General features: G+C 40.6%; 1 protein-coding gene across 2 annotated transcripts in view; it reads left to right on the plus strand.

Annotated features, from left to right (window-relative positions):
• Positions 1 to 2,131: 2,131 nt before the first annotated feature.
• The window catches only part of TRIM33 (tripartite motif containing 33), a 178,393-nt gene continuing 155,487 nt past the window's right edge, over positions 2,132 to 25,037 (plus strand). For both annotated transcript variants that reach the window (XM_036766207.1, XM_036766208.1), the window contains exon 1: positions 2,132 to 2,696. In XM_036766207.1, the coding sequence (XP_036622102.1) occupies positions 2,132 to 2,696 (565 nt within the window). The remainder of the gene's footprint in view (positions 2,697 to 25,037) is intronic.

Below are 25,037 nucleotides of genomic sequence, written 5' to 3' on the forward strand. Positions count from 1 at the left end.
CTAGAATCAGGAACAGAAGAGCATTTTTTCCATTACTTTTTTTCTATCTTCTTAGAGATGAAATTAGCTGAGAAATGTATCAAGACTTTTAAGATCCTCATGTTTTTTTGGCAGAGAAAGAGATACCCTTGTCAGTCTGGATATATGAAGTCGCTAATCACAAACCTATATAGCTCTCACTTGGTTTATCCACCACTGATCCCCGCCTACATTTTCTATTCATTCCAAGTCATCTTATACATTGCTACCAGTCTGTTTTCCGTAAAACACAGCTTTTTCATGTAACTCATGTTTAAAAGCTTTGAAAAGCTTCCCACTGACTAGAGCAGGTGTGGGGAACCACGTGTCCCTCCAAGTCCTCAAGTTCAGCCTTTGACAGAATCCAAACTGCACAGAACAAATCCCCTTAATAAAGAATTTTTTCTGTAAAACTTGGACTCAGTCAAAAGGCTGCACTTGAGGACCTAGATGGCCACATGTGGCTTTGAGGTAAGCAGGTTCCCCCGGTGAAGGGCTGTGTAGAGTCAGGAAAGAAAATGGGGTCAAGAGAATGGGAATGAGAATTTCTTTCATTCACTCATTCATTTAATACTTGCATTTTCTTAGTGGTTTGCCCTGGAGCAAGCCCTTCCTCCTTTCCTGGTTTTAGTTGCATCTATAAAATGAATCTGGACTAGAAGACCTTTAACAACCCCTCTTGCCCTAATGTCTATGATCTGGATGTAATCTACCTTTCTGGACTTACTTTCTAGTTAGTCAATAAATATTTATTAAGCTCCTACCATGTGCCAGGAACTGGGAGTGCAAAGAAAGGCAAAAGTAGATACCTACTTTCAAGGAGCTCACAGACCAGGGAAAATAATATACACAGGATAAATTGGATACCCTAACTTTTAGGTCGTAGGTTGCCACTGGTAAGGATACAAGATGTCATAAAATGGGACAAACCAACTAATTTTCTTTTGCTCAGGAACGTCCATTGTACTTTCTTTAGTTTGAACCACTTTTTCCTAGACTCATTTACTAAAAGCCTATTTACGTAATAAGGTTAATTGCAGTCTCAGGTTACATTTAGAGCTGGTAGGACTTTAGAGGCCATCCAGGTCCACCCCCTCCTTTTATAGATGAAGAAACTAATGCCCAGAGACTTGACCAAAGGTGTACAACTACCGTCTGGGTAGAACTTGAACCCAGGTCTGCTCACTCCATAACCAGTGCACTTTCCTATGCCCTTTTAAAAGGTAAACATATTTTTTCTCTTTTATTATGAACTTAAGTACAAACACGAACATATTAATATGTAAAGAAAACTAGAATAAAGAACTGCGCGCTGCAGCGTTTTAACAGGGATGCTGGGCACTAGAGGCAGGTAAAGGAGTTTACAATCCCTGGGGGAGGGAAAAGGACCTCAATCCGGTCTTATTAGAGGCGAAGGGCAGATTTCTGCTCAGCCTCGGTGAGGCCGGATCCCGGTAGGGCTGGGACATGCGGAGAGTCTTCGCCCCAGCGGCTGCAGAGGCCCGCGGCCTCCGGGCGCCCTGGGAGCGAGGCCCCGCCCCGGACTCCCATCTCGGGGAGGAGACAACAAAGGACGACCACCAGTAACTGTCCATCTCAACGCACCCGGATCCCTGGGGATTTTCACCCGGAGCCCCGCCTGCCCAGGCCACCGCCCCTCCTCCAAGCTCGCCAGCATCCCGCTCCTCTCTTCCCAGAGCCCCCACCTGCAGCTCCCGCCTCACCCACGCCCTAGGCTCTCGCCTAAACGACGGAGCCCTCCGCCGTCTAGAGTGAATCCTACCTCGGAGTCGAATTCGGCCCACGAGCGAAGGCTACCGCGCAGGCGCACCGCGGTCGCTTCCCGGCCGAGAGGAGCCTCGTCTGTGCCCGCGCTACGTGCTCTCAGGGCCGAGCCTCCTTCGGAAGGAAAGACGTGTGTGCGTGGTGCGTGCGCGCTCCCTCCCCTCCGCGCTCGACGAGGGAGCGAGGGGAAGGGCCGCCGTGCGCGCGCGCCCTCGCTCTTGCTCGTTCTCGCCGGCCGTTCTCGTTGCTGCTGCGGCTGGGGCTGGGGGTGGCGGCGGCGCGGGCGGCTGGCGGCGCGGGGCGGTCCGGCGGGTTCAAAGAGGAAAACATGGCGGAAAACAAAGGCGGCGGCGGCGGCGGCGAGGCCGAGAGTGGCGGCGGCGGGGTCAGCGGCAGTGCAGCGGCGGCGGCGGCGGCCGGGCCCGGGGCTGCGGGACCCGCGGGGCTGGAGGCGGAGCCGCCTCTCGCCGCGGTGCTAGTGGAAGAGGAGGAGGAGGAGGAGGGCGGCAGGGCCGGGCCGGAGGGCGGCGCGGCTGCCGGGCCCGAGGACGGGGGGGTGGCCGCGGCCTCCTCGGGCTCAGCCCCTGCGGCCTCCGCCGCCGCCGCGGCCTCGGCGGGTCCCGCGGGTCCGGGAGCGGCGATTGCGGCCCCGGCCCCGGCGACTCCGGCAGCCCTGGCGGCTCCGACCCCTGCGCCGGCGGGGCCGCCTCCCGGGCCCCCGGCCTCGCTGCTGGACACCTGCGCGGTGTGTCAGCAGAGCCTGCAGAGCCGCCGTGAGGCGGAGCCCAAGCTGCTGCCCTGTCTGCACTCCTTTTGCCTCCGCTGCCTGCCCGAGCCCGAGCGCCAGCTCAGCGTGCCCATCCCGGGCGGCAGCAACGGCGACATCCAGCAAGGTGAGCGGCGGGCGCCAAGGCCTGCGGCCCCCGCGGCCAGGAGCCGGGCCCCCGGCTCGCTTCCACCCGGAGGGCCGCGGGAGGCGGGGAGGGACCCGGGCCTGCAGGGTGCCGCTTGGGGGGCGCGGGGGGAGCGAGCCTCCGAGAAATTGTCTCCTTTTGGAGGCGGGAGGAGGCCGCGAGAGGTGGTTTTTTTCGTCCCTGTCGGAGGAGGGGTGTGTTGTGGTGTGTATGTGTGTGTGTGTGTGTGTGTGTGTGCGCGCGCGCGCGTGTGTGGTTTGTGGAGGGGGGAGAGGGGTTGAGTTGTTGGTGGGGGGGCAAGAGCCGAGTGATGGGTGGAAGGAAAAGAGGGCCTTAAGAAGCTTTGGGGGGGAACTATGGAGGAGGAGGGCCCTGCGAAGAGGATGGGGCGGGGTCTAAGGGAGGAGGGCCTTGGAGAGGGCTGGCGGGGAGGGGACCCGAAGACCTAGAGTGTTTTATGGGGAGAGATGGAGGTTTGGGGACAGGATTCCGTTGCGACGAGAGGTCCTTAGGAGAGGAGGCCAGAGCTGAATGGTATTTGGAAGAAATAGAGGATTTGCTCTGTGAAGGGTGTTTGGGAAGACTGGACTTGAACAGTAAGAGGAAAAGTGGTCCCTGAAAATATTGGGGCAAAGCAGTAAGAGAAATTGGAGTGGAGTAGGGTCTAGGTTTAGAGGAGTAAATGTGACACGTGCTCCAAGAAGGTTGGTTATAAAACATAGAAGAAAGGAACCTTTTAGGTGTTAGAGAAAACGCTGAACTGGAAGGTTATGGAGGGGTGGACACAAGTCTGTGTGTATGTATATAGCCTGATTGTTGGGGAGGAGAGAGTTCATGGTTTGTGATGTTTAAAAAGTTCTCGGGAGATTTTGAAAATCATACAAGATTTGGTTGTTTGACATATGGTATTGGAGTACCAAGAATGAGGAAACTGACTCTTAGAAACTTTTTTGGCAGAAGAGGAATCCTGTAACGTTCATTTTTCTGTATTTGGGTCGCAAAATAGGAGAAATAGCACAGACTTGTCAAAAACAATCTCTCTTACTTTAATTATGTAATTGGCCTCGCTTCAGAACCCCTATTTTTAAGAATAGTTGATTCATATTTTATGTCTTATAGTTAATGTTCAGGTTTTCTTTCGTGTTATATTTTAAGCTTAAATTTTTTTTCACAATCTGTACACACTTTGCACATTATAATTTTACAGTGTTTGAATAAATAAGCAAAGGGACAGAATCTGAATGTCACAAAGTAAAAACTTTAATGCATGTACACTTTTGTCCTGTTGCCCTCTCTTTCGAGGCCAATACCTGATTTACTCTCCAGGCAAATTACAATTAACTTTCTTGTTTTGCTATTCCGTAGAGAACATCTCAACTCCCTAGTGTCAGAGTATTTGGAAGACCCAAGGTAATATTTCCCTTAATAATAATAATACTAGTTGACGTTTACATATTTCTTTATTTTTATCTCATTTGATGCTCATAACATCCTTTTAAGGTAGGTGCTATTATCCGTATTTACAGATGATCAAAGAATGCCTCAGAGGGGTTAAGTGACTTGTCTGGCCACCTAATTAGTGTGAGTCGGGGGTGGGATTTTGAACCCAGGTTTTACCAAGTCCACGTCTGCTCTATCTACTATGACACAATCTCTTAGAATTTGGTTTTGCATATCTCTACAGTACTTGTGTTTTTGGAAGGAGTTTTTTTTTTTTGTTTTTGCATTACAGTTATCTGTGTATATGTCATATATTTGTAGATTGTAAATGCCATGAAGAGCTTATAAACTTTGCATCTTCCAGCAGACATTTGATAAATGTTTATTGAATTGAATTGTCAGACCTCAGTAGTAACAGGAATACAGTGTTTTTATGGAAGTGAATTTGTACTTGTATGCTTCTCTGTTCCATATATGTGCCTATACATTTTTTAAAAGCCAATTGAAGCACAAACCGTAAAATTTCTATATATATATACATATATATATATACATGTATATATATATATATATATATTTAAAGCACATACACTTTCAGCTGAAGATTGGAATTTTGAAAAATCTCATGATTCATTGCCTTGTGAAAAAGAAAAAAGGTATATTTGACTGGTTAGCTTATTTCCATTAAGGGCACCATGTTGAAAATAAGGTCAGGGTCTGAGGTTCAGTATCCTGGTAGAACATTTAACTTCTCTTTCAGGACTACAGTCTATTCCCCTTACTTTAGGTCAGCCTTTTTGAGCATGCTTTGGTCACAAAGAGTTTTGAGTAAGAGAGCATGGATGAACCGGAATACAATTGAAAATGTATCTGTTATTGATCTGTTCTTTTGTTCATTCAGCAAACATGTATTGTGTCTCTACTTTGTGAAAAACTATGCTAGCGATGGAGATTGGATTCTGGTTCAAGAAGCCTTTCGTGTGTGTGTGTGTGTGTGTGTGTGTGTGTGTGTGTGTGTGTGTGTGTGGTTGTGTGGTTGTGTATGTATGTGTATACAGACAGATATACATAGAGATATTTACACACAGGCAAACCTATATCTGTATATCTTTACAATAGGAGGGAGCGCTCAGTTTTATATAATACTTTCAAATAGAATGGAGTGATGAGTTCATAAAGAGGTTACTAACAAAGTGCTAAGAGAGTTCAGAGCTAAGGAAAATCCCTTCAGGTGTCTGGGAGAGATGAGAGGATGGCCATGGAGGTGACATTTGAGTTAGTGCTTGAAGGTTAAGGTGGAGGTTTAATAGGTAGGACTGGAAAGAAGGGCATTCCAACTGTAGGGAACAGAATGAACAAAGGCAAAAGTTAGAAAATATAACATACTGGAAGAAAGGATGGAGTTGAACTCAGTGGGAACATTGGAGAGAAGTTGAGTGAGCTAATGTTGGAAACCAGGGATTAAGAGTCAGATTGTGGAGGGCCTTGGCTACCCAACAAAGGAATTTGACCTTCTTTTGGGGAACCATTGGAAGTTTTTGAGCAGTTTAATTACATGGTCAGAGCCATGCAATGGGAAGATTAATCTGGACATGTTATTAAAAAATGGGGGAGATTCTGTGATCACTGAGATCAAGAATGAAAGTAACAATTTATGGGCGTGATTTGGGAGGTGTAGCATTCAGTGCATTTGACTGTTTGAGAGGGATCTTAGAGAGTAAACAGTTTGTTTCCTAATTTTAGAGATCAAAAGTGGTGTGATAGAGTCACGTCCCACCTCAGATACGTGATATCTGTGACCCTGGGCAAGTAAATCACTGCTGTGGGTAATTCTCTTAGAGACTGTAAGTTGCAGATAGTTTTCTGTGGAGAGACTTCTTTGCACCATTGAAATCACAGTTTTGACAAAAAAGAACTCTCAGCACATTATAGATGAGGATCTGGCAGCTCAGGGAATACAGAAGGTTAGTGACAAAGTCTAACCCAATTTTCCTCATTCCAAATCAAGTCCCTTTTATATGGAAGAGAAAAAGAGGAGTCAAGGGTGTTTCTAGAGGTTTTGAGTCTGGAGAATCCAGAGATCTGGTTAGTGATGGTGCCGTTCATAGAAATAGGGAATCCAAGAGGGAGTAATAGGTTTTGGAAGGAATAGAATCTTGGTTAGGGGAACACACTGGGTTTTTTAAGCACTTTTTCCAGATCTATATGCATACTAACAAACAATTGATACATAAGATAGAACTTGTCATAAGTTGTAATTGGACTATCCATTTTATATATTGACCTTGAGGTTAAAACCAAGTGTGGAAATTGGAAGAATTTATGTTTAAACAACTTCAAGCAGACATTCTCCTTCTGTTGCCCTTATACATACAGTGTCTTATAGCTTCATGTTCATTCCCCAGTGTCTCCAAGGTCTTTTATATTTTGCTCAAAGTTAGTTTGGAGCTTGGCAAGAGGTTGTGTGACTTTCAAGGAGCAATGTGTCATAGTGGATATCATTGGACTTGGAATTAGGATGGCCAAGGTTTCAGAGGTTCTCAAAGTGGGCAATATCACCCCTTGTGGGTTGCTGGAATAATCCAGGGGGCTGGTAGTTGCTTTGGGTGCAATGGGGGTGGGGCATTGAATAAAAATAAGGGGTCAGTGAAAGCATAAGGAAAGAAGAGAAGATAGGAAGATTTTGAAAAACCATTTGTACATGTTTCATCTGGTGTGTAACAGAGTTAAAGTCATAATGATAACATTGTTTTCCAAATAAATGCACAAAATGCAAGTTATAACCCATCAGTGGTCAAGTCCACTGACAGGTCTTAACAAGCAAGTGTTGGCAGGAGAGCCTGTTGTGCATTGTTGGGAAGTCCAGCATGCATGGACAGGAATATGCTTGTGTAATAACTTGTTTCCAATATGATACTATATGGTTACATTATGCAATATTGTGTCATCAAAATTTCAATGCAGGAAAGCACAAATTTACAATAAATTATTAAATTTAGGATCTATCATGTTTTTAAAAATTTACATATGTTTGAAGTGATGCAAATTTTAAAGGGCTTAAGAAAGTAGATTTCCATGGGGGCACTGAGTAATTTTTTTTTTTATTGGAAAGGGAGAGGTAGGACCAAGAAGTTTGGGAACCTCTGGTTTAAATCTTTGCTCTGGCATCACATATATCCATGGTCCAGTCACTTAACCTCTGTGAACCTCGATTTTCTCTGTAAAATGGGGATAATATCTGTAGTACCTACTTCACAATGTGAACATTAAATGATCAGCATTTTTCAGTAAATTAACAGGCATCTATTTTAAAGCACAAACTATATGCTAGGGACTGGGCAAACTGTTGTCTTCTTGAGCTCCTCAAGTGACTTAGGTTTTTAAAATTTTCAAAATACAGTTTCCCTTTTCTTTTCCCTTTCTCCCTAATTTCGTTAATGTCCTGGTAAATTTTTTTAGAGGGTTTTGTGGGAAGGGGAAGCACTGGAAGAGGTACTCAAGGCACATTCAAAACTATTTCAAGTAGAAATAGAAAAGCCCCTTTAGTTACTGAAGTAGTAGACAGAATTGCCCATGGTTGTTGGCTTCAAGCTTTCTGGCCATATTTCTGAAATAGGAGAAAACACATTTATCGGGAATAAACAATCTCTGAATGGCTATTAGAATCCTGAATGTCTTTTTCCATGTCCACCTATGTAATGTTTGCTCTTTGAACTATTTAAAGAGGAGATTCCTGACTAATGAACTTTAGTGAAGTGTAATAGTCAGTAGAGTGAAGGAGGGAGAGCAGAATGTCTATCTGAAGTTGTTAAAACATGTATTAGAGTGAAGGAGGGAGAGCAGAATGTCTATCTGAAGTTGTTAAAACATATATCTCCCCACTCTCCACACTCATATGACTACCACCATCCACATCCTTTGTGTACTACTGAATGGAGTTGAAGAAAATCTTATGAAACCATACTGATTGGACTTACTTTACATAACATCATCTCAACTGGTCCTCTCTGCGTCAGTCCTTCCATGTATCCTTCTTCCAGCCCATTCAGCGAAGGATCTATCTTCATACTTTATTGAAAAAATTGAAGCCATTTACATTCCTCTTCTCCATTTCTCTAAAACTCACAGTTTTCTCCTCTTATCTCTTCTACCTTAACTTGAAGGCATAGCCCTTATTCTTGCCAATACAAACCCTCCTACAGACAAAAACTTCTTCATGTACCCTGGATCCCATCAATTCCTATCCTTTCCAGCAAATCTCCACTACTAGCATGCCCACTTTCGCTAATGTTCAGTATTCCCTTATCTATTGGTTCCTTCCTTTCTGCCTACAGACATGTCTCACTCATCCTTAAAAGTCTTCATTTGATCCAGTCATTCTTGTTCTATTGTCCTATATGTCTCCTTACTTTTCTTGGCTAAACTCCTTGAAAAGGCCATCTGTTAGGTAGGTGCCTCCACTCTGGCTTCTCATTCAATTTTAAACCCTTGCAGTCTGGTTTCCAACCTCATCATTCAACTGAAGCTGTTCTTTCCGAAGTTACCATTGAGCTCTCAATTGCCAGAATTCTCTCCCTTTTTCCTCTGGGATTTTAATTTTTTATTATAATCTTGACAAACATCAACATACCTGAATATTTTCACCTTCAATGAGGAAAGTGAAAAGACCATTTATGAAACTGAATTTATTTCATACAGTTTGTTTTAAAATATGTTTATATGTACACAAACATGTACATATGACAAATTCAGTGCAATAGTATTGAAGCTATCCAACTTCTCTGTGTTTCCCTCTCAACTTGCTTCTGTTCTTTGCATAAAAGATGATTTATTGATCCTTTTACTTTTGGGGGGCATCATTTATCATTAGCTTCCCCCTCTCAAAACCCACTACAATGAAAACCCCTCTCTCAAATAAGTACAGCCAAGCAAAACATGAACATATTGGCAATGTCTGGAAAACAGACTGAATATGAGGAACAAAGCAGGACAAGTCACATGATCAGATTTTTGAATTCTCTGTATGACTAGGAGAATGATTATGTGCGCTGACAGGAGAGTTAGTAGGAGAGCTGGGTTTTTTGAAGAAGATAATTCAGTTTTGACATAATGTGTTAGTACAGATACAGACCTCACTTTTGTCCCTAATCTGATTTGGAAGAAAATCCATGCGGTGTATGATATATACTTAATTGTCAAAGACATAGTTTAATCTTTAGATGTGATGCCTCCAATACTGGTGCTGGGAGGCAGAGAGAAACTTTGTGCAACTTAGTGAGTGACATGAGATGGAAAACTGGGATGGTGCCAAGGGTTTTGAATCTGACAAAATAGTGGTTATTTCCAAGTTTGATCAGAAAGACCCGAATTCACATTGGATCTCAGATACTTACTAGCTGTGTGATTCTGGACCAGTTACTGAATCCCAGCCTAAAACAGGGTGTTGCCTCAGACAAACTGAGACCTGGGAAAGACCTTGGACTAAAAAAGCCAAGGTCTCCCACTGCATCTCCAGCCATCTCCAGTCCTCCTCATCTATATGTTGTTACTGAACTCAGATGGCTCAGGAGGAGAGAGTAAGGCTGGTGACTTTGCATAGCACTGCCCCGCTTAAATCCAGTTCACTTGCAAGTTACATCATCACCTCCCTGATGTCGTGGTCTTCTTCCAGAATGAAGGACAAACAACAGTAGCATAAAACTAGAAAAGGAAATGGCAAACCACTCTAGTAAATTTGCTAAGAAAACCCCATGGAGAATTGGTCTATGAGGTTAGGAAGAATTGGATACAACTCAACAACAATGGTTGAGGACAGGAGAGTAGATTTCAGGTACCATGGCAGAATTGATTTGATCATGGTCACAGAACTGGAAGTGGGGTGGACAGGAAGGGAAGAGTATGGGAAACGAGGTGAAATTATGATGAGCCCTTTCTTGAAATAAGGTTCTGGGAGAACCATCAATCAGGTTAACGGATCCCCAAGCTTGAAAGAGAGGGGCTAAGTGAGAATGACTCATGTGTTAGTATCCTCTTCAGCTATATAAAGGCTACTTTTCCATGTTTGTGTTCTGTTTACAGTTTTTTTCACTTTTAATGGGTTCCCTTTATCTTGCTGTGGTTTCTTAAATATTTGTGTACAGAAGCTTTTATACTTTTAGGATCAGCCTTTTAAAAATGAATTTTTTTTGTAAACTTAAACATCTCAACAAATACAAATAGTAAACCTCCCCTTAAATAAAATACAATAGAGCCCTCATCTCCTCTATGTTGATGCTTCCAACATAAAAGACTTGAATCCCATCAAACTTTAATGTGGTTTTTCACATGACAGGGGAGGAGGGAGAGGTGTTAACAGTGGTGAAGGGGAAAGGGAGAGAAGAGAGCCTCAAACTAAATTAAATTGTATGCATGCATGTGAAGGTGTATTGTTAATTAAGGTGGGACTTTTTTAACTGTTTTCTCTTTTAGAATGCTAAAGTAAAGTAATCAAGTGCCTTTGATTAAGTCTTGCTAGGTGCTAAGCCTCAAGCCCACACCCTTTTGCTAACTAGGTGTGAAGCCCCAGGTCCACAGCCTTTTGCTGGTTAGGTGTGAAGCCTTTGGGCCCTAAGAAGGGTATATAAACTCAGAGGTTAGCATTTTGTTTGGGGCTCTCGCTCACTGGAATAGTGTTGGTGTGGAGACTCTGGGTAGCTGCTGGAGCCCCCTGGCTTTGAAGAAACCCAGGTGTTGGTGCTTCTCTTTTTGGTAACTGTGTATGTGATGTCTTGACTAGACAAAGCCTGTCTGTTGAATTGTATTATTTGCTCTGTTTATATTATCTGTGTTTGTAATTTCTGTTTATATTTGCCCTGAAGTTCAGGGTGCTGGCTTTTCCCCCTGAACTAAGTGAATGATATATGTATGTTTGATTAAAGTGAGATTGCTAACCCCTTAAAGTTGCTTTCCTTAGAAAAGCAGATCAGAGAACCTGTGCTGGCAATCTTCCTGCGTGCTGGTATTATTGGTCTTACACAGCCACAGCAGCGACAAGCCACACTGTGGTTATAGGAGCTGCAATTGGAAGTAAATTTGCTTTTTTTTATAAAGCAAGAAAGTGCCCCGACTCAGGATGTCTGTCCTTTTGTTAGCCAAGAGTACAGTTTCCAATAAGCAAGGAAGTGCCCCTGACTCCGGATGTCTGTCCTTTTGTCAGCCAAGATTACAGTTACCAATAAGCAAGGTAGTGTTCCTGACTCCGGATGTCTGTGCAAGTTTAATCCTGGTCTTTTGATTGCTGACACAGCAGGAGGATTGTGGGTTTACTCAAAGAGAATTGCAAAGGATCTCTGGTATATCAAGCTCAAGGGATGCCCAGTCTGCCTCCTGATTGTCTGATTCTGACTCCCAGTTCAGTCCAGCCTCCTTTGGATAGTAAGGGAGCTCAAGTAAATCAAGGTGGTTAGTAAAGTCATTAATCATTCCATTTTCATACTGTATACCTTCTAAATCTCTTGACATTGAATATTGAGTACCATTGGTGCATGCGTGGCAGTTCGTTGGTTATCTGTTACTTGTTTTAAATTGAATTTTTATTATCTTTTTATATAAACTACATTTTCCATTGTGTCCCTTTCCCATCCTCTCCAGATATTCTTTATTATCCATTATAATGAAAAATAAAATGAGGAAAAGATTCAGTAAAACTAATAAATATGTTGGAAAAAGTCTCTTTTGCAGTGTTTCACACCTGTAGGTCCCCATTTGTCTAATTTCATAGCATTCATTTTTGATTGTTTTTCTTTCCATTTACATGTTATCATTTTGTATAGAGAATAACATCTTTCACTCCTGATATGTAATTGGTCCATCTCCCTTTTTTTGTCATAGATCTTTCTGATTATGCCTTTTAATATCACTAATTCAATGGAGATATGTAGGGTCATTAAAATTTCAGTGCCATTTTTGAGCTGTCACCTTGTTTTGATTAAATTTGTTATGTTTGGTATTAGTTTTATTACTTTTTTTTAAAAAGCTTTTTTCCTTATCATTTCAGTTCTTATTTTCCATCGTATTGACGTCTACCCTGATGTCCTTTGACTGTCACTTTGGTGTTTTGTTATTTTCTTGAAGTGCACAATTAATTATTTTAGTTTTTCTTTTGTTGATTAGATGTTATAAATTTGTTGCTGAGTACATCCCTTAGATTTTGATAGTTTTTTAATTACTATCTTTTAAATTATTTTTGTAATATTTTATTTAAGGATTTCTTTTGTGATAGGTTTGTTTCTAGCTTTATTGCTTTATGGCTTGTAAAAGTGTAAAATTTTTGCCTTTCAAAATTTACTAGATGATTTTGTGTAAAAGAATATGATTTTGTGATTGTTCCACATGTGTTTGAAAATTCTCTTTATATTTCTATTGAATATAATTAATTTGTTCAGTTCTCTTTTTCAAGAACATTGCAAAAGTTGTGATGGTTATTAATTTATGACTTAGTTTGAGACCTGTAAATGCTATAATTAATTCCCACTTTTTTCATTATTTCACAGAATTTGTTTAAATAGTTTAGATTTTTTGTTTTTAATTGATATTTATATTATGTATTTTGAATGATTACATGAATGAAAAGGTGTTTAATGCTTACTATGCTTACTTTATGCCAGCTACTGTGTTAAGCATTGGAAATAGAAATACAGGAAATAAGACATTCAGTTGGCATAATGAAGCCCTGTGTTAATAAGGTGAGCCAACAGACAAAAGGGAGTGGTGGTGATTGTATTTTGGTCTGTGGAATCACTGGGGGTGGGGATGGGGATTCTTGATCTCTTAGGGGAGTCAAATGATAAGGCCTTGCTAGAAGCAATGGGGTTACTGATTTGATTACAGAGCAGGAGGTACAATGGAATTATAGATACCTGGGCAGTGACAGGAAGTTTAAGATGACTTGGAGGCTGACTGGTAGTCCGGAACTGGCATATTTAGATGTAGTGGGCTAGGTAATTGCAGTGTGGCAGTCCCAGAAATGAGTAGAGAATTTCTGTAAATGGGACCATGGATTCTGGAGATGGAGTGTGGAGGGTTCTAGTTCAGATGAGGAGAAGCAGGGTGGAGGACAAGGCTGGTATGTGAAGCTTTTTGTCCAATTCTACCTTCTCAGGAATTTAATTGGTTTTGTAATATTGTCATGTTGGCTCAGCTCAATGATAGATGGTCACTTTCTCAAATTATATTTTTGTTTATTACTATAATAATAGCTAGCATTTATATAGTGCATACTTTATAGTTAGGCACTTTGTGCACTTTACTTATATCACTTGATCCTTAAAACAACCCTGGGAGATAACTGCTATCATTATTCCTGTTTTACAGTTAAGGAAACAGAGGCAGATAGAGGTTAAGTGACTTGCCCAGGGCCACACAGCTTAAGTGTATGAGATCAAGTTTTAATTCCGGTCTTTCTGACTCCAGGCCCGGTGCTCAGTTATTTTAGTCATGTCCTGCTCTTCATGGCCACAGTTGTAGTTTTCTCAGCAAAGACACTGGAGTGGTTTGCCATTTCCTTCTCCAGCTCGTTTTACTGATGAGGAAACTAAGGCAAACAGGGTTAAGTGACTTGCCCAGAGTGACATAGCTAATAAGTGTCTGAGGTGGAGTTTGAATTCAATTCTTCTTTACTCCAGATCTCACACTCTTTCTGCTGCGCCACCTAGCTACCAACTTCTACATCTTTATAAAATCTACATATACAACCTTGATGAAAGTTTGAGAAAAATAGATTGGCTTTTGCAAATGATATCCTAAAGCCTATCACATTTTAATAGTCAAAATTTGCATCAGTTTATAATATTCCAGTATAGTCGTATAGCCATTCTCCTGGCAGTTAGCATATATTTTGATTCTACTTCTTTGCTACTCCAGAAGTGCTACTATAAATATTTTGGTACATATATCTTTGTTTATCTCTTGATGATTACCAGTGTAAATTTAGCTTTGCTATTTATCAGTGAAATTCTAGTTTTTCTTGATCTAGCTGTAGTATGGTAAATCTTAGGTCTTTCAATTGGAAAGACCAATTTTAATTGGAATTCTCTTGTTCTACATTATGTGTATTTCCTGTAGACAACATGGTTGGAGTTTTGAAAGTTCCTTACCTTTTTTCTTTTCAGAGAAAATCCACTTATATTCACCATTGCTATTTTTTAGGTTTGATTTTTAATATTTTGTGTTTTTTTCAGTATTTGTGTTGGCACGGGAATATAGACATTTGCACCTTACAGTGTTTATTACTAAACCAGGCTTAATGCTAAACACCATTCCTTTATGTTAGGTTATTAAATAAATATCAGAATGGAGGTTTTCCTTTGGGACTACAAGTATTTTGTTTACTTTTTATTTTATCATTCCTGCCTTTTGGTGTTTTGTGGTTATTTTTGAGAGGGCTTCTTAATAATTGATAAAAATTCCTTGGTAATTGAGAGAATTAGTGATTGACTTGATAAAGAAGTTTCATTTCACACCTCCCCCTTGCCTCAATACTATAATGAAAGCTTCACAGGCATTAAATCAGACTTTATTCAGACTGTAGGAAATCTCTTTAGCAGGGATAAAATAACTTTTAGGTATCTATGAAAATAAGCACAGTTTGTGTGATAATGACAATTATAGCCACAGAGAAGAGATGAAGAAAAGTACCTTCCTCCACTCCTTGGAGCAGTGTGAGACTTGGTACAAAATATTGTCTATATTACCAGGAGTAGTTGCTATTTGTTATGTCACAATCATAGCATTTACTGCTGGAAGTCACCTTTGAGTCTAATAGCTTCATTTTTTTTTGGTGTTTAGTATTTAAGCTTTTGCCCAGTTACATGTAAAAACAATTTTTTAACATGTTTTTAAAACTTTGAGTTCCCAATTCTCTCCTCCCTCCCCACCCACCCTTATTGAGAAGGGAAGCAATTCCATACAGGTTATATATGTGTAGTCTTGTAAAACATATCCATAATAGTCATGTTGTCAGAGGAAAGATAGACAAAAATACTTCAAGAAAAATAAAGTAGAAAACCCAAAAGTTGCTTCAATCTATATTCAGACACCATCAGTTCTTTCTCTGGGGATGGATAGCATTTTTCATCCTAAGCCTTCAGAATTGTCATGGATCGTTGTATTGCTGATAGCTAAGTCATTTGTATCTGATCATCTTACAATATTGCTGTTACTTTGTACCCGTTACATTCCACTTTTCATCAACCCATGTAAGTCTAGCTTTTCTAAGAGCATCCTGCTCATCACTTCTTATAGTACAATAGCATTCCATCATAACGACGTACCACAACTTATTCAGTCATTTCCCAGTTGATGGGTATCCCCTTAATTTCTAATTCTTTATCCCCAGAAAAGAGCTGGGATATATCTTTGCTGAGAAAACTCCATCTGTGGCCATGAAGAGTAGACATGACTAAAACAACTGAATAACAACAGGTGGTACAGTGGGTCTGGAGTCAGAAAGACCAGAATTCAAATTTGACCTCAAACACTTAAGATGTGTGACCCTAGGCAAGTCAATTAACCTCTATCTGCCTCTTGTTTCCTCAACTGTAAAATGGGGTGGGGTGGGGGGTAGGTGTGAAAGGAAGCTTTTTTATCAACTCAATCACTAATTCAATTACCAAGGAATTTTTATCAGTTATTAAGAGGCCCTCTCAAAAACAACCACAAAACAGTAAAAGGCAGGGATGAAAAATTAAAAATAGACAAAATATTTGTAGTCCCAAAAGAAAATAAACACACACACACACACACACACACACACACACACAAAAAGAGATTTTTGTACATATAGGTCCTTTTCCTTTTTGTTTATTTTATCTCTTTTGGGATGTAAGACCTAGCAGTGGTATTGCTATGTCAAAGGGTGTACATGGGTTTATTGCCCTTTGGGCATAGTTCCAAATTGCTCCATAGAATGGTTTATTCAATTCACAACTCCGACAACAGTACATTAATGTCTCATTTTTCCCACATCCCCTTCAACATTTGTCATTTACCTTTTCTGTCCTGTTGTCTAATCTAATAGGTATGAGGTAGTACTTCAGAATTGTTTTAACTTGCATTTCTCCAGTCAGCTGTGAGATAGAATATTTTTTCATATGGCTATAGATAGCTTTAATTACTTTATCTGAAAACTGATTATATCTTTTGGTCATTTATCAGTTGGGAGATGGCTCTTATTTTTATAAATTTGACACAGTTCTCTATATGTTAGAGAAATGAGGCCTTTATCAGAGAAACTTGTTTCAAAATTTTTCTTTCACAGTTACTATTTCTAACTGTATTTCCCTGCATCCTGTTCCCCTAGCCCCGTTTATTCTATTCTCTCTCTCCTTTCACCTGTCCTTCCTCAAAAGGGTTTGCTTCTGATTACCCCCTCCTCCAGTCTGCCCTCCCTTCTATCCCCTTCCCCACTATTTTCCTGTAGGGTAAGATAGATTTCTATACTGTAATGGTAAGAAGGGTGAGACCTTTTTTTTTTTTTTATTGTTTTCTCTTTTGGAATGCTAAGGAAATCAGGTACCATTAATGAGTCTTGCCTTGTTTGAATTGGGCAGGTAAAGTGGGACCATTTGTTGTCTTTTGTTTTGGAGTGCTTCCCAGCGCTGAGGCAGTCAGGTACCTTTGAGTCTTGCCTTTGTTTGAATCATGAGTCATTGATTGGAAACAATGTATATGATGTGGTGCTAGTGATTAAAGATCTTTCCCACACCCATTTTGCTAAGTAGGGGTGAGCCTTCAGGGCCCTGAGTAGGGCATATGAGCTCTGAGGTTAGTGTTTTGCTTTTGGAGGTACACTCATTGGAACAGTGTTGATGATGAGACTCTGGGTAGCCGTTGAAGACCCCGCCCCCCCTTTGAAAGGCCAGATGTTGGTGCTTCTCTCTCTGGTAAATGTATGTGATCTCTTGATCAGACAAAAGCCTGTCTGTTGATCTGTTTATATTTTCTCTGTTTGTATTTGCTCTGAAGTTCAGGGTGCTGATTTTTCCCCCTGAACTAAGTGAATGATATATGTATGTTTTATTCAAGTGAGATTGTAAACCCCTTAACGTTGCCTTTCTTAGAAAAGCAGATCAAAGAACCTGTGCTAGAAGCCCTTCTGTCTGCTCTTGTTGTTGGTCTTGTTGTTTTTTCACCTCCACAGCAGCTGCTAGCAACATTGTTGTTACACATACCCAGTTATGCGTGTATGTTATTCCCTCCTTAATAGCTTCATTTTTTTAGATGTGGAAAACTGAGTTCCAGTGTGACCTGAGGTCTCACAGAAAAATTGCAGAGCCTTGACTTATACCCAGTCCTTTTGACTCCAAATCCAGTACCCTGTCCACTGCACCATACTCTGTCTCTGTCAGTTAGTTTTGTTTTATATTTAAATTTTTTTGTTCGCTGTTATAAAGGAAGTTTTATTGAGATTATAGGTGTGAGATAAATCTGGAAACGACTGATGTAAAACCAAAAGACATTAATAAAACTTAAGTAATTCTTTTAAAAATAATGAACATTGCAGAGAATACCAAAAGATACACCTAATCTGTGTGATTTGTTGATTTGCTGTTTTGATGAAGAAAAGACTCAGTTGCCTGGTGACCTCTATAAAGGGCTTGTATTTCTGTGCAAATGCAAAGAGACCTAGGAGATGAGGGGGAAAAAAAAACAACAGACAAGCTAGGCAGGGAAGAAGGAAAACAGACGAGACAGGAAAATGTCAAATATTAGGCATGAAATTTAGAAATAGCAGAAACTTGATGATGGAGGTGACTTGAAAACTTGTAAAGCTCTAGGGGTCATCTCTGCTATATGTTAGCAAAATAGCTAACTTGATCAGCATAGTACTCCTAGTTCTAGGCTCTTGTGTGTATAAATGTGTGTATCTGGATATTTATTCAGTTGGTTATCACCTATAAGATGGGTGATTTTCTTCTAATAAAAAAAATTAAGCTTAGCAATCAGGTTATTGGCTTAATTGGCTATCCTCCACCTTTTTCACCACTCCTCAGTATTGAATTATTTTTCTGTGAATTACCCCTATGTATTAATATTGTGACCCTTGAGAACCTCCTGGTATAATGGAAAGAAAGCTAGATTTGGAGTCAGGAATAACCTGCGTATATATCCTGCTTCCACTCCTTACTAGCTATATAACCATGAGTGAGTAACTTCATCTTTCTCTGAACCTTAGTTTCCCCATTTGTAAAAAAGGCATAATAATGCCTGTTGTACCTACTTACCGGGGTTGTTGTCTGGCTCATGTGAAATAATATGTAAAATGCATACTTTAAGGTGCTATAGACAATAAGTAGTTTTCTCCATTCCCATCATTTTCCTCATTGAAGGCATTTCTTCAGGCTGTCCATTTTTTTACCTTGAAATTTATTATTTATTTTGACATTCATCTTTTAAAAAATTGATTTCTGAATTCTCTCCCTCGCTCTTACCTCTCCCCCACTCATTGAGAAGGCAAGAAATGTGATATCAATTATACATATGAAATCATGCAAAGCTTTTCCATATTATCCATGTTACAAAAAAAAAGACAAGAAAAACAAAGTAAATGAAATGTGCTTAAGTCTGCATTCAGACTCATCAATTCTTTCTCTGGAGGTGGATAGCATTTTTCATCATAAGCCCTTAAGAGTTCTCTTGGATCATTATATTGATCAGAGTAGCTAAATTTTTCACAGTGAATCATTGTACAATGTTGCTATTACTATGTACACTGTTCTTCTGGTTCAACTTACCTCACTTAGTGTCAGTTCGTATAAGTCATCCAATGTCAGTTTGTATAAGTCTTCCTAGAATTTTCTGAAACCATGGTTCTTGTCATTTCTTATAGTACAATTATGTTACATCTCAAACATATACCACAAACTTGTTCAGCTATTTCCCAATTGATGGGCATCCCCCTCAGTTTCCAATTCTTTGCTACCACAAAAAGAACTATAAATATTTGTGTACATATAGGTTCTTTGTAGTTGTCTTTGATTTCTTTGGGATAGAGACCTAACAATGGTATTGCCACGTCAAAGGGGATATACACAGTTTTATAGTTCTTTGGGCCTAGTTCCAAGTTACTCTCCAGTATGGTTAGATCAGTTCTCAACTCTACCAACAGTGCATTAGTGTCTCTATTTTTCCACATAACCCTCCAGCATTTATCATTTTAGTTTGGTTTTGTCATATTAACCAATCTGATAGGTGTGAGGTGGTACATCAGAGTTGTTTTAAGTAGCATTTCTTTAATAAATAATGACTGTTTTTTTCATGTGACTATAGATAGCTTTGATTTCTTCTGGAAACTGCCTGTTCATATCCTTTGACCATTTATCAATTGGGGAATGGCCCTTAGTTTATAAATTTGACTAAATATTTGAGAAATGAGGCCTTTATTAGACAAAGTTGCTGTAAAAAAATTTCCCCCAATTTCCTGCTTTCCTTCTAATCTTGGCTGCATTGGTTTTGTTTGTGGAAGAACTTGCAAATTTAATGTAATCAAAATTATCCATTTTATATTCTGTAATGCTCTCTGTCTCTTGTTTGGTCATAAATTCTTCTCTTATCCATAGATCTGACAGGTGAAGTTTTCCTTGCTTCTCTAATTTATTTATGATACTACTCTGTGTCCAAGTCACCTTGGTATATGTTGTGAGATACCTGCCTATGCCTAGTTTCTGTCAAACTGCTCTCCACTTTTATCAGCAATTTTTTCCAGTTAGTAGATTTATCCCCAAAGGTTAGATCTTTGCATTTATAAAGTATTAGATTACCATGGTCATTTACTACTGTGTATTGTATACCTAGTCTATTCTGCTGATCCACCACTTTTATTTTTTAGCCAGTGCCAGGTTGATTGGATGATTACTACTTTGGAATACAGTTTGAGATCTGGTACTGCTAGGCTACCTTCCTTCACATTTATTTTTCATTGATTCCCTTGATATTCTTGATCTTCCAGATGAATTTTGTTATTATTTTTTCTCACTTTGGTATTTTGGTACGGTACTGAATAAGCAAATTAGATAGAATTGTCATTTTTGTTATTGGCTTGTCCTACTCATCTTGTGTCTACTCATACACAAGTATGTACTGAAGATTGAGGCAGAGAAAATAGCCACCTGTATCACATACGTAGTACTAGTCCTTGGGGGACATTTCTATAAAATGAGTCACTTTATCATCAAATACTGTAGCTTGAACGATATTGTATATATCAGCAGTATAATGTAGCAGAGTGTTTTATACAAGTTATTTCAGATATGGACTCTTTACTTTTTATCTCTAATGAAAAGCAAAGATGCAGTAACCTTAAAAAAAGAAAATGGACATGACAAAAGCAAGGATAGGGCAGTTGGATGGATTTATTTACCTCCCAGGTATTTTGCAATGAGATAGAGAATGAGCAACTTTTGAAAGTGTTCACACATTTTTTTTTTGATATCTTAAGCTGTGGAGGAATAAAATAGCCAAGTCAATTAAATTATCTAGAATTCATGTGTACCTAACCTTTTTTGTGTCATGAATTCCTTTTAGTCTGTTGAAGCCTATGGAACCCTTCTCAGAATAATGTTTTTAAATACGCAAAATATGTAGGTATTTACAAAGGAAATTGATATTCAAATACTGTGATCACATATTTAATAACAAGTTCATGGTCTGTAGTTCTTAACAGAACTCCGTCATATTCTTCATGAAAATTTTTGAAACTCATGATTTGTGGTTCAAGCATGAAAAGGTTAAGTATTTTTATGACCAAATGGGTTGACTGAACTAAGTACAGTTTTGGCTGGTTGATTGTGAGAGGCCACATTGTTAAGTGGAAATAATATTTGATATTTACATATCACTTTTTAGATATTACCAAGGTCTTTTACATACATTATTTCATTAGATCGTTGAAATAAGCTTCTAAAGTAGGAAATACAGGTATTATCATTCCCATTTTACAGATAAACCAAAACCCATAGAGATTAAGTAACTTATCGATTTGTGTGGGACAACAGACCACCGGCTCAAATAAAAAAACAGAGGTGTCTCAGTTTTCTCAAGGTAGAAACAAAACAGAAGCTTTATTTGATCAAGTCTCACGAGAATTGGGCATCTCCCACTACCAGGGCGGAGATGGTAGTGAAAAGAGGCAAGGGGGAGAAGGCAGGCAAGGGGATATATACAAACAATTCTTGTACAAACAGTTCTAAGAAATCCCACCCCCAGAGGCTGGACCCCTGCCCTATTTGCTGGGACAGGTGGCCTCACAATCTAACCCAGAATACGTTTACCCAATACTAGCACAGAAACTACAGAATTACCTTATAGGGAAATTTTAATGTTAAGATGATGGTTTGTGAGTAGGCTGGGGGAGGGGAAGAGGGGGAGACCACCTGATTTCCCCGAAATCATATGATTTGCAGGAAAACGAAACTTAGGCCTAGTGAGGTCTACATCCTAACTAAATTTGTACTATTTGAGTATTATCTTGTCTGATTTATTCATAGGGAAGCTTTCACAATCTTGTATCCCACACAAAGCCCCCCTCTTATTCCATAGTTGAAAGCTTCCCACGCCAATTCTTACACACTGCTTCAACTGCACGATCTAACTCGTTGGTTTTCTCTTCAGGATCTAGTCGGTCCTCCTGCTCAACTGGTTCCCATTCCCCCCCCTTAAGGATCATCAGTCTGATAGATCCATTGGCTGTACCTTCTAACTTAATCATCTTTGATAGAGTCCTTTTTTCATTCTGGTAATCAATTGCAGCATACACGGGAGGCAAATTGGAAGGAGCGCAGCTGCACTTATAGCTATTAGCAACCTTATGGATCAAGTAGGCGTTCAGGGTTCATGCATCCAGCCGATGGGAGGCTTATGCCTCAGATGTATTTTTAATGGGTCCCCCTGGGACGAGGGTTCAACAGTCCATTCGCCTGGCGGCTTAGTAGATGTCTTCACTCGGGAGTGATGGGTCCAGCCTCACTCTGTGGTCCGCACCGCGGTGTCTGATGTCAACAGGACTTGGAAAGGCCCCTCCCGGGTCGGGACAAGCTTTTCCTCCTTCCACGTCCGGATCAGGATCCAGTCTCCTGGTTGGTACTTATGCACCGGAAAGCCTAAAGGTGGGGTCTGAGCGATCAACCCCTTAGTCTGTAAAATACGGAGGTGTTTTGCCAAGGCTGATACGTATTCCCTTAAAAACCTATCTTTCTGTTCATATATAGGATCCCAAGTTTCTCCTCTTCCTAGATAAGGGTGACCAAATAGGAGTTCATAAGGAGACAACCCCACGTCCCCTCGAGGTTTAGTACTTTAGTATTCTGAGAAGGGCCAGGGGGAGACACTTAGTCCAAGGTAACTGCGTTGCTAACATCAACTTCATAAGCTGTCTCTTGGTCTCCCGATTCATCCTTTCTACCTTGCCTGACGAGGGAGGATGCCAAGGAGTGTGAAACTCCCATGTAATATCCAAGGCTTGCATAAGGAGCTGCAGGATCTTACCCGTAAAATGAGTCCCCTGGTCCGAGTCAATTCGTTCCACCATCCCATACCTTGGGATTATTCGTTCCAACAAAACCTTACATACCATAGGGGCAGTAGCCCGGGGCAAGGGAAAAGCCTCCACCCAAGATGTCAGATGGTCCACTACGACCAGCAGGTATTTGAGACGGCCTATGGGGGGCAGCTCAGTAAAGTCCACCTGTATGCTTTGAAACGGCCGAAGACCTGGTGGCCTTCCACCGATCGGGGTTCGGCGCAAAGCAGTCCTGTTTGTCCTGCGACAAACAAGGCAGCCCTGTACCAATTGTCTTGCTAGGGTGTAAAGGTCGGTTGACATATACCGTGTGAGAACAGCATCGCACAGGTTCTGGACATCCCAGTGACTGCCCTGGTGTAAATGTTGGAGGACCTGCCTCATACCTGATTTGGTCAGTACCTCTCTTCCATCTCGGAGATACCATCGGCCTTCCCGCCCCTCAGCCCCTAAAGATGACACCTTCTTCTGTTCTTCTGTAGTAAAGGTTGGGGAAGGAAGACTCGGAGGAAAAGAGGGAATTAGTACCAGCAAATGGTTGGGTAGTTCAGATACTATAGCTCCTATTTTCTGTGCTTCCTCATCTGCAAGGTGGTTACCCCTAACCTCGAAGGACTGCCCAGATTGATGACAATTCACATGGATTATTGATATATTTCCTGGTAATAATAAGTTTTCTAATACCTGAGAGACGAAGGCAACGTGGGCTAGGTCTTTTCCTCTACTATTTATCATCCCCCTTTCCTCCCATATTTTCCCAAAGACATGAACCACACCCCAAGCATATTTAGAATCAGTATAGATATTTCCATCTCTTCCCTCTAATAACTTTAGGGCTCGGTTCGATGCATATAGTTCACAGGTTTGGGCTGACTATGAATTTGGCAATCTACCGCTCTCAACCAGGGAGGAACTATCACCATCCACTATGGCATATCCATTTGTTCTTTTTCCCTCCACTATCCTGGAGGACCCATCTATAAACCAGTTCCTTCCCCTTGGAATTGGGGATTCCTGTAAATCTTCCCTGACTTTGGTTTGGAGATTAATTAAGTCAATACAATAGTGCTCTAAAGTATCAGTATCTGTACCTTTTGAGGATAGGAAGGAAGCTGGGTTTATATTATTGTCCTGGGATAAGATCAAGTCATCTTTTTCAAGAAATATAGCTCCATATTTTAGAATTCCAGAATCAGTAAGCCATCTCCCCGCCCGCTGGTTAAGGATGGTTCGGACCTGATGTGGGATACTCGCAATGAGGCTTCCCCCGAACGTGAGCTTCCTATTCTCTTCCACCAGCATGGCAGTGGCTGCAACAGATTGAATACAGGTGGGCCACCCCTGCACAATGGGATCCAAAATCTTCGAGAGGAAGGCTACTGGCTTTCTCTGCCCCCCTCTTATTTGGGCAAGGACTCCCAATGCCACCCCCTTGTCAAGTTACCATTTCTAATAATGATACCCTGATCGTCTTTACAAGTTCAAAATTGAAACCTTGGCCAATTGCCATGTTGAAGAAATTCACATCAGAACCCAAATTCCCATACTTTACATGACTCATCATTAATTTCCCCAAAATTTTAAGCATGCATGATATTAATCAAATAACAAAATAACATTCTCACATTGCTTAGGGAACATTGACAAAGTGAGTTCTAAGTGACTCGTATTCATTTCTACTCTTCTTCATAAAGCTTTACTAAGTTGGTGCAAAAGTCCGTAACACTAATTCCAGAGCATCATAACAAACAAAGTTATAGCAGAATTCCTAAATATTACAAAGTTTCTTAGTCAAAAAGGTGTTGTAATGGAATCTCACATTGATAGCAGTAAGAGAGTGATCGTAGGAAAATACTACTGCTCTTAGATTCCTTTTAGACAAAGGGAACATCTTAAAGTGAGCCTTAAGCAGTTTGTTTAAATTTCTGTACCTGCCCTAGTTCTAGATAAAATAATATTAGATTGCCCAGTAAGATAACACAAAAAGAGCTTATATCTTTTACTGACTACTTGCTCTGATCACAGAAAATTGCTATAGAAGGAAAAAAGGCAGGGACACGTGATATGCCAAATATGAGAGGATAAAACATCCTTGGCTCTGTTTATAATCCAGATATAGTCTTGATTCCTCAGTTATGTAGTGTCTCTGCCACCGCATTGCTACACTCTGAAATAGGTGGGAAACTTCCTTTCCAAAGGAACACAGGGGGAAACTGAGGCCAGGAGGATCCCATCCTAGACTGAGGCTAAGATTGTCCCCTCGGCTTTTGTCCCAAATGCAGATCTCCACTGTTAACAGTATGGATCACATTCCTTCTGAGTAGCTT

This window comes from Trichosurus vulpecula, chromosome 7, assembly GCF_011100635.1.
Source record: "Trichosurus vulpecula isolate mTriVul1 chromosome 7, mTriVul1.pri, whole genome shotgun sequence".
NCBI classification, from domain to species: Eukaryota; Metazoa; Chordata; class Mammalia; order Diprotodontia; family Phalangeridae; genus Trichosurus; species Trichosurus vulpecula.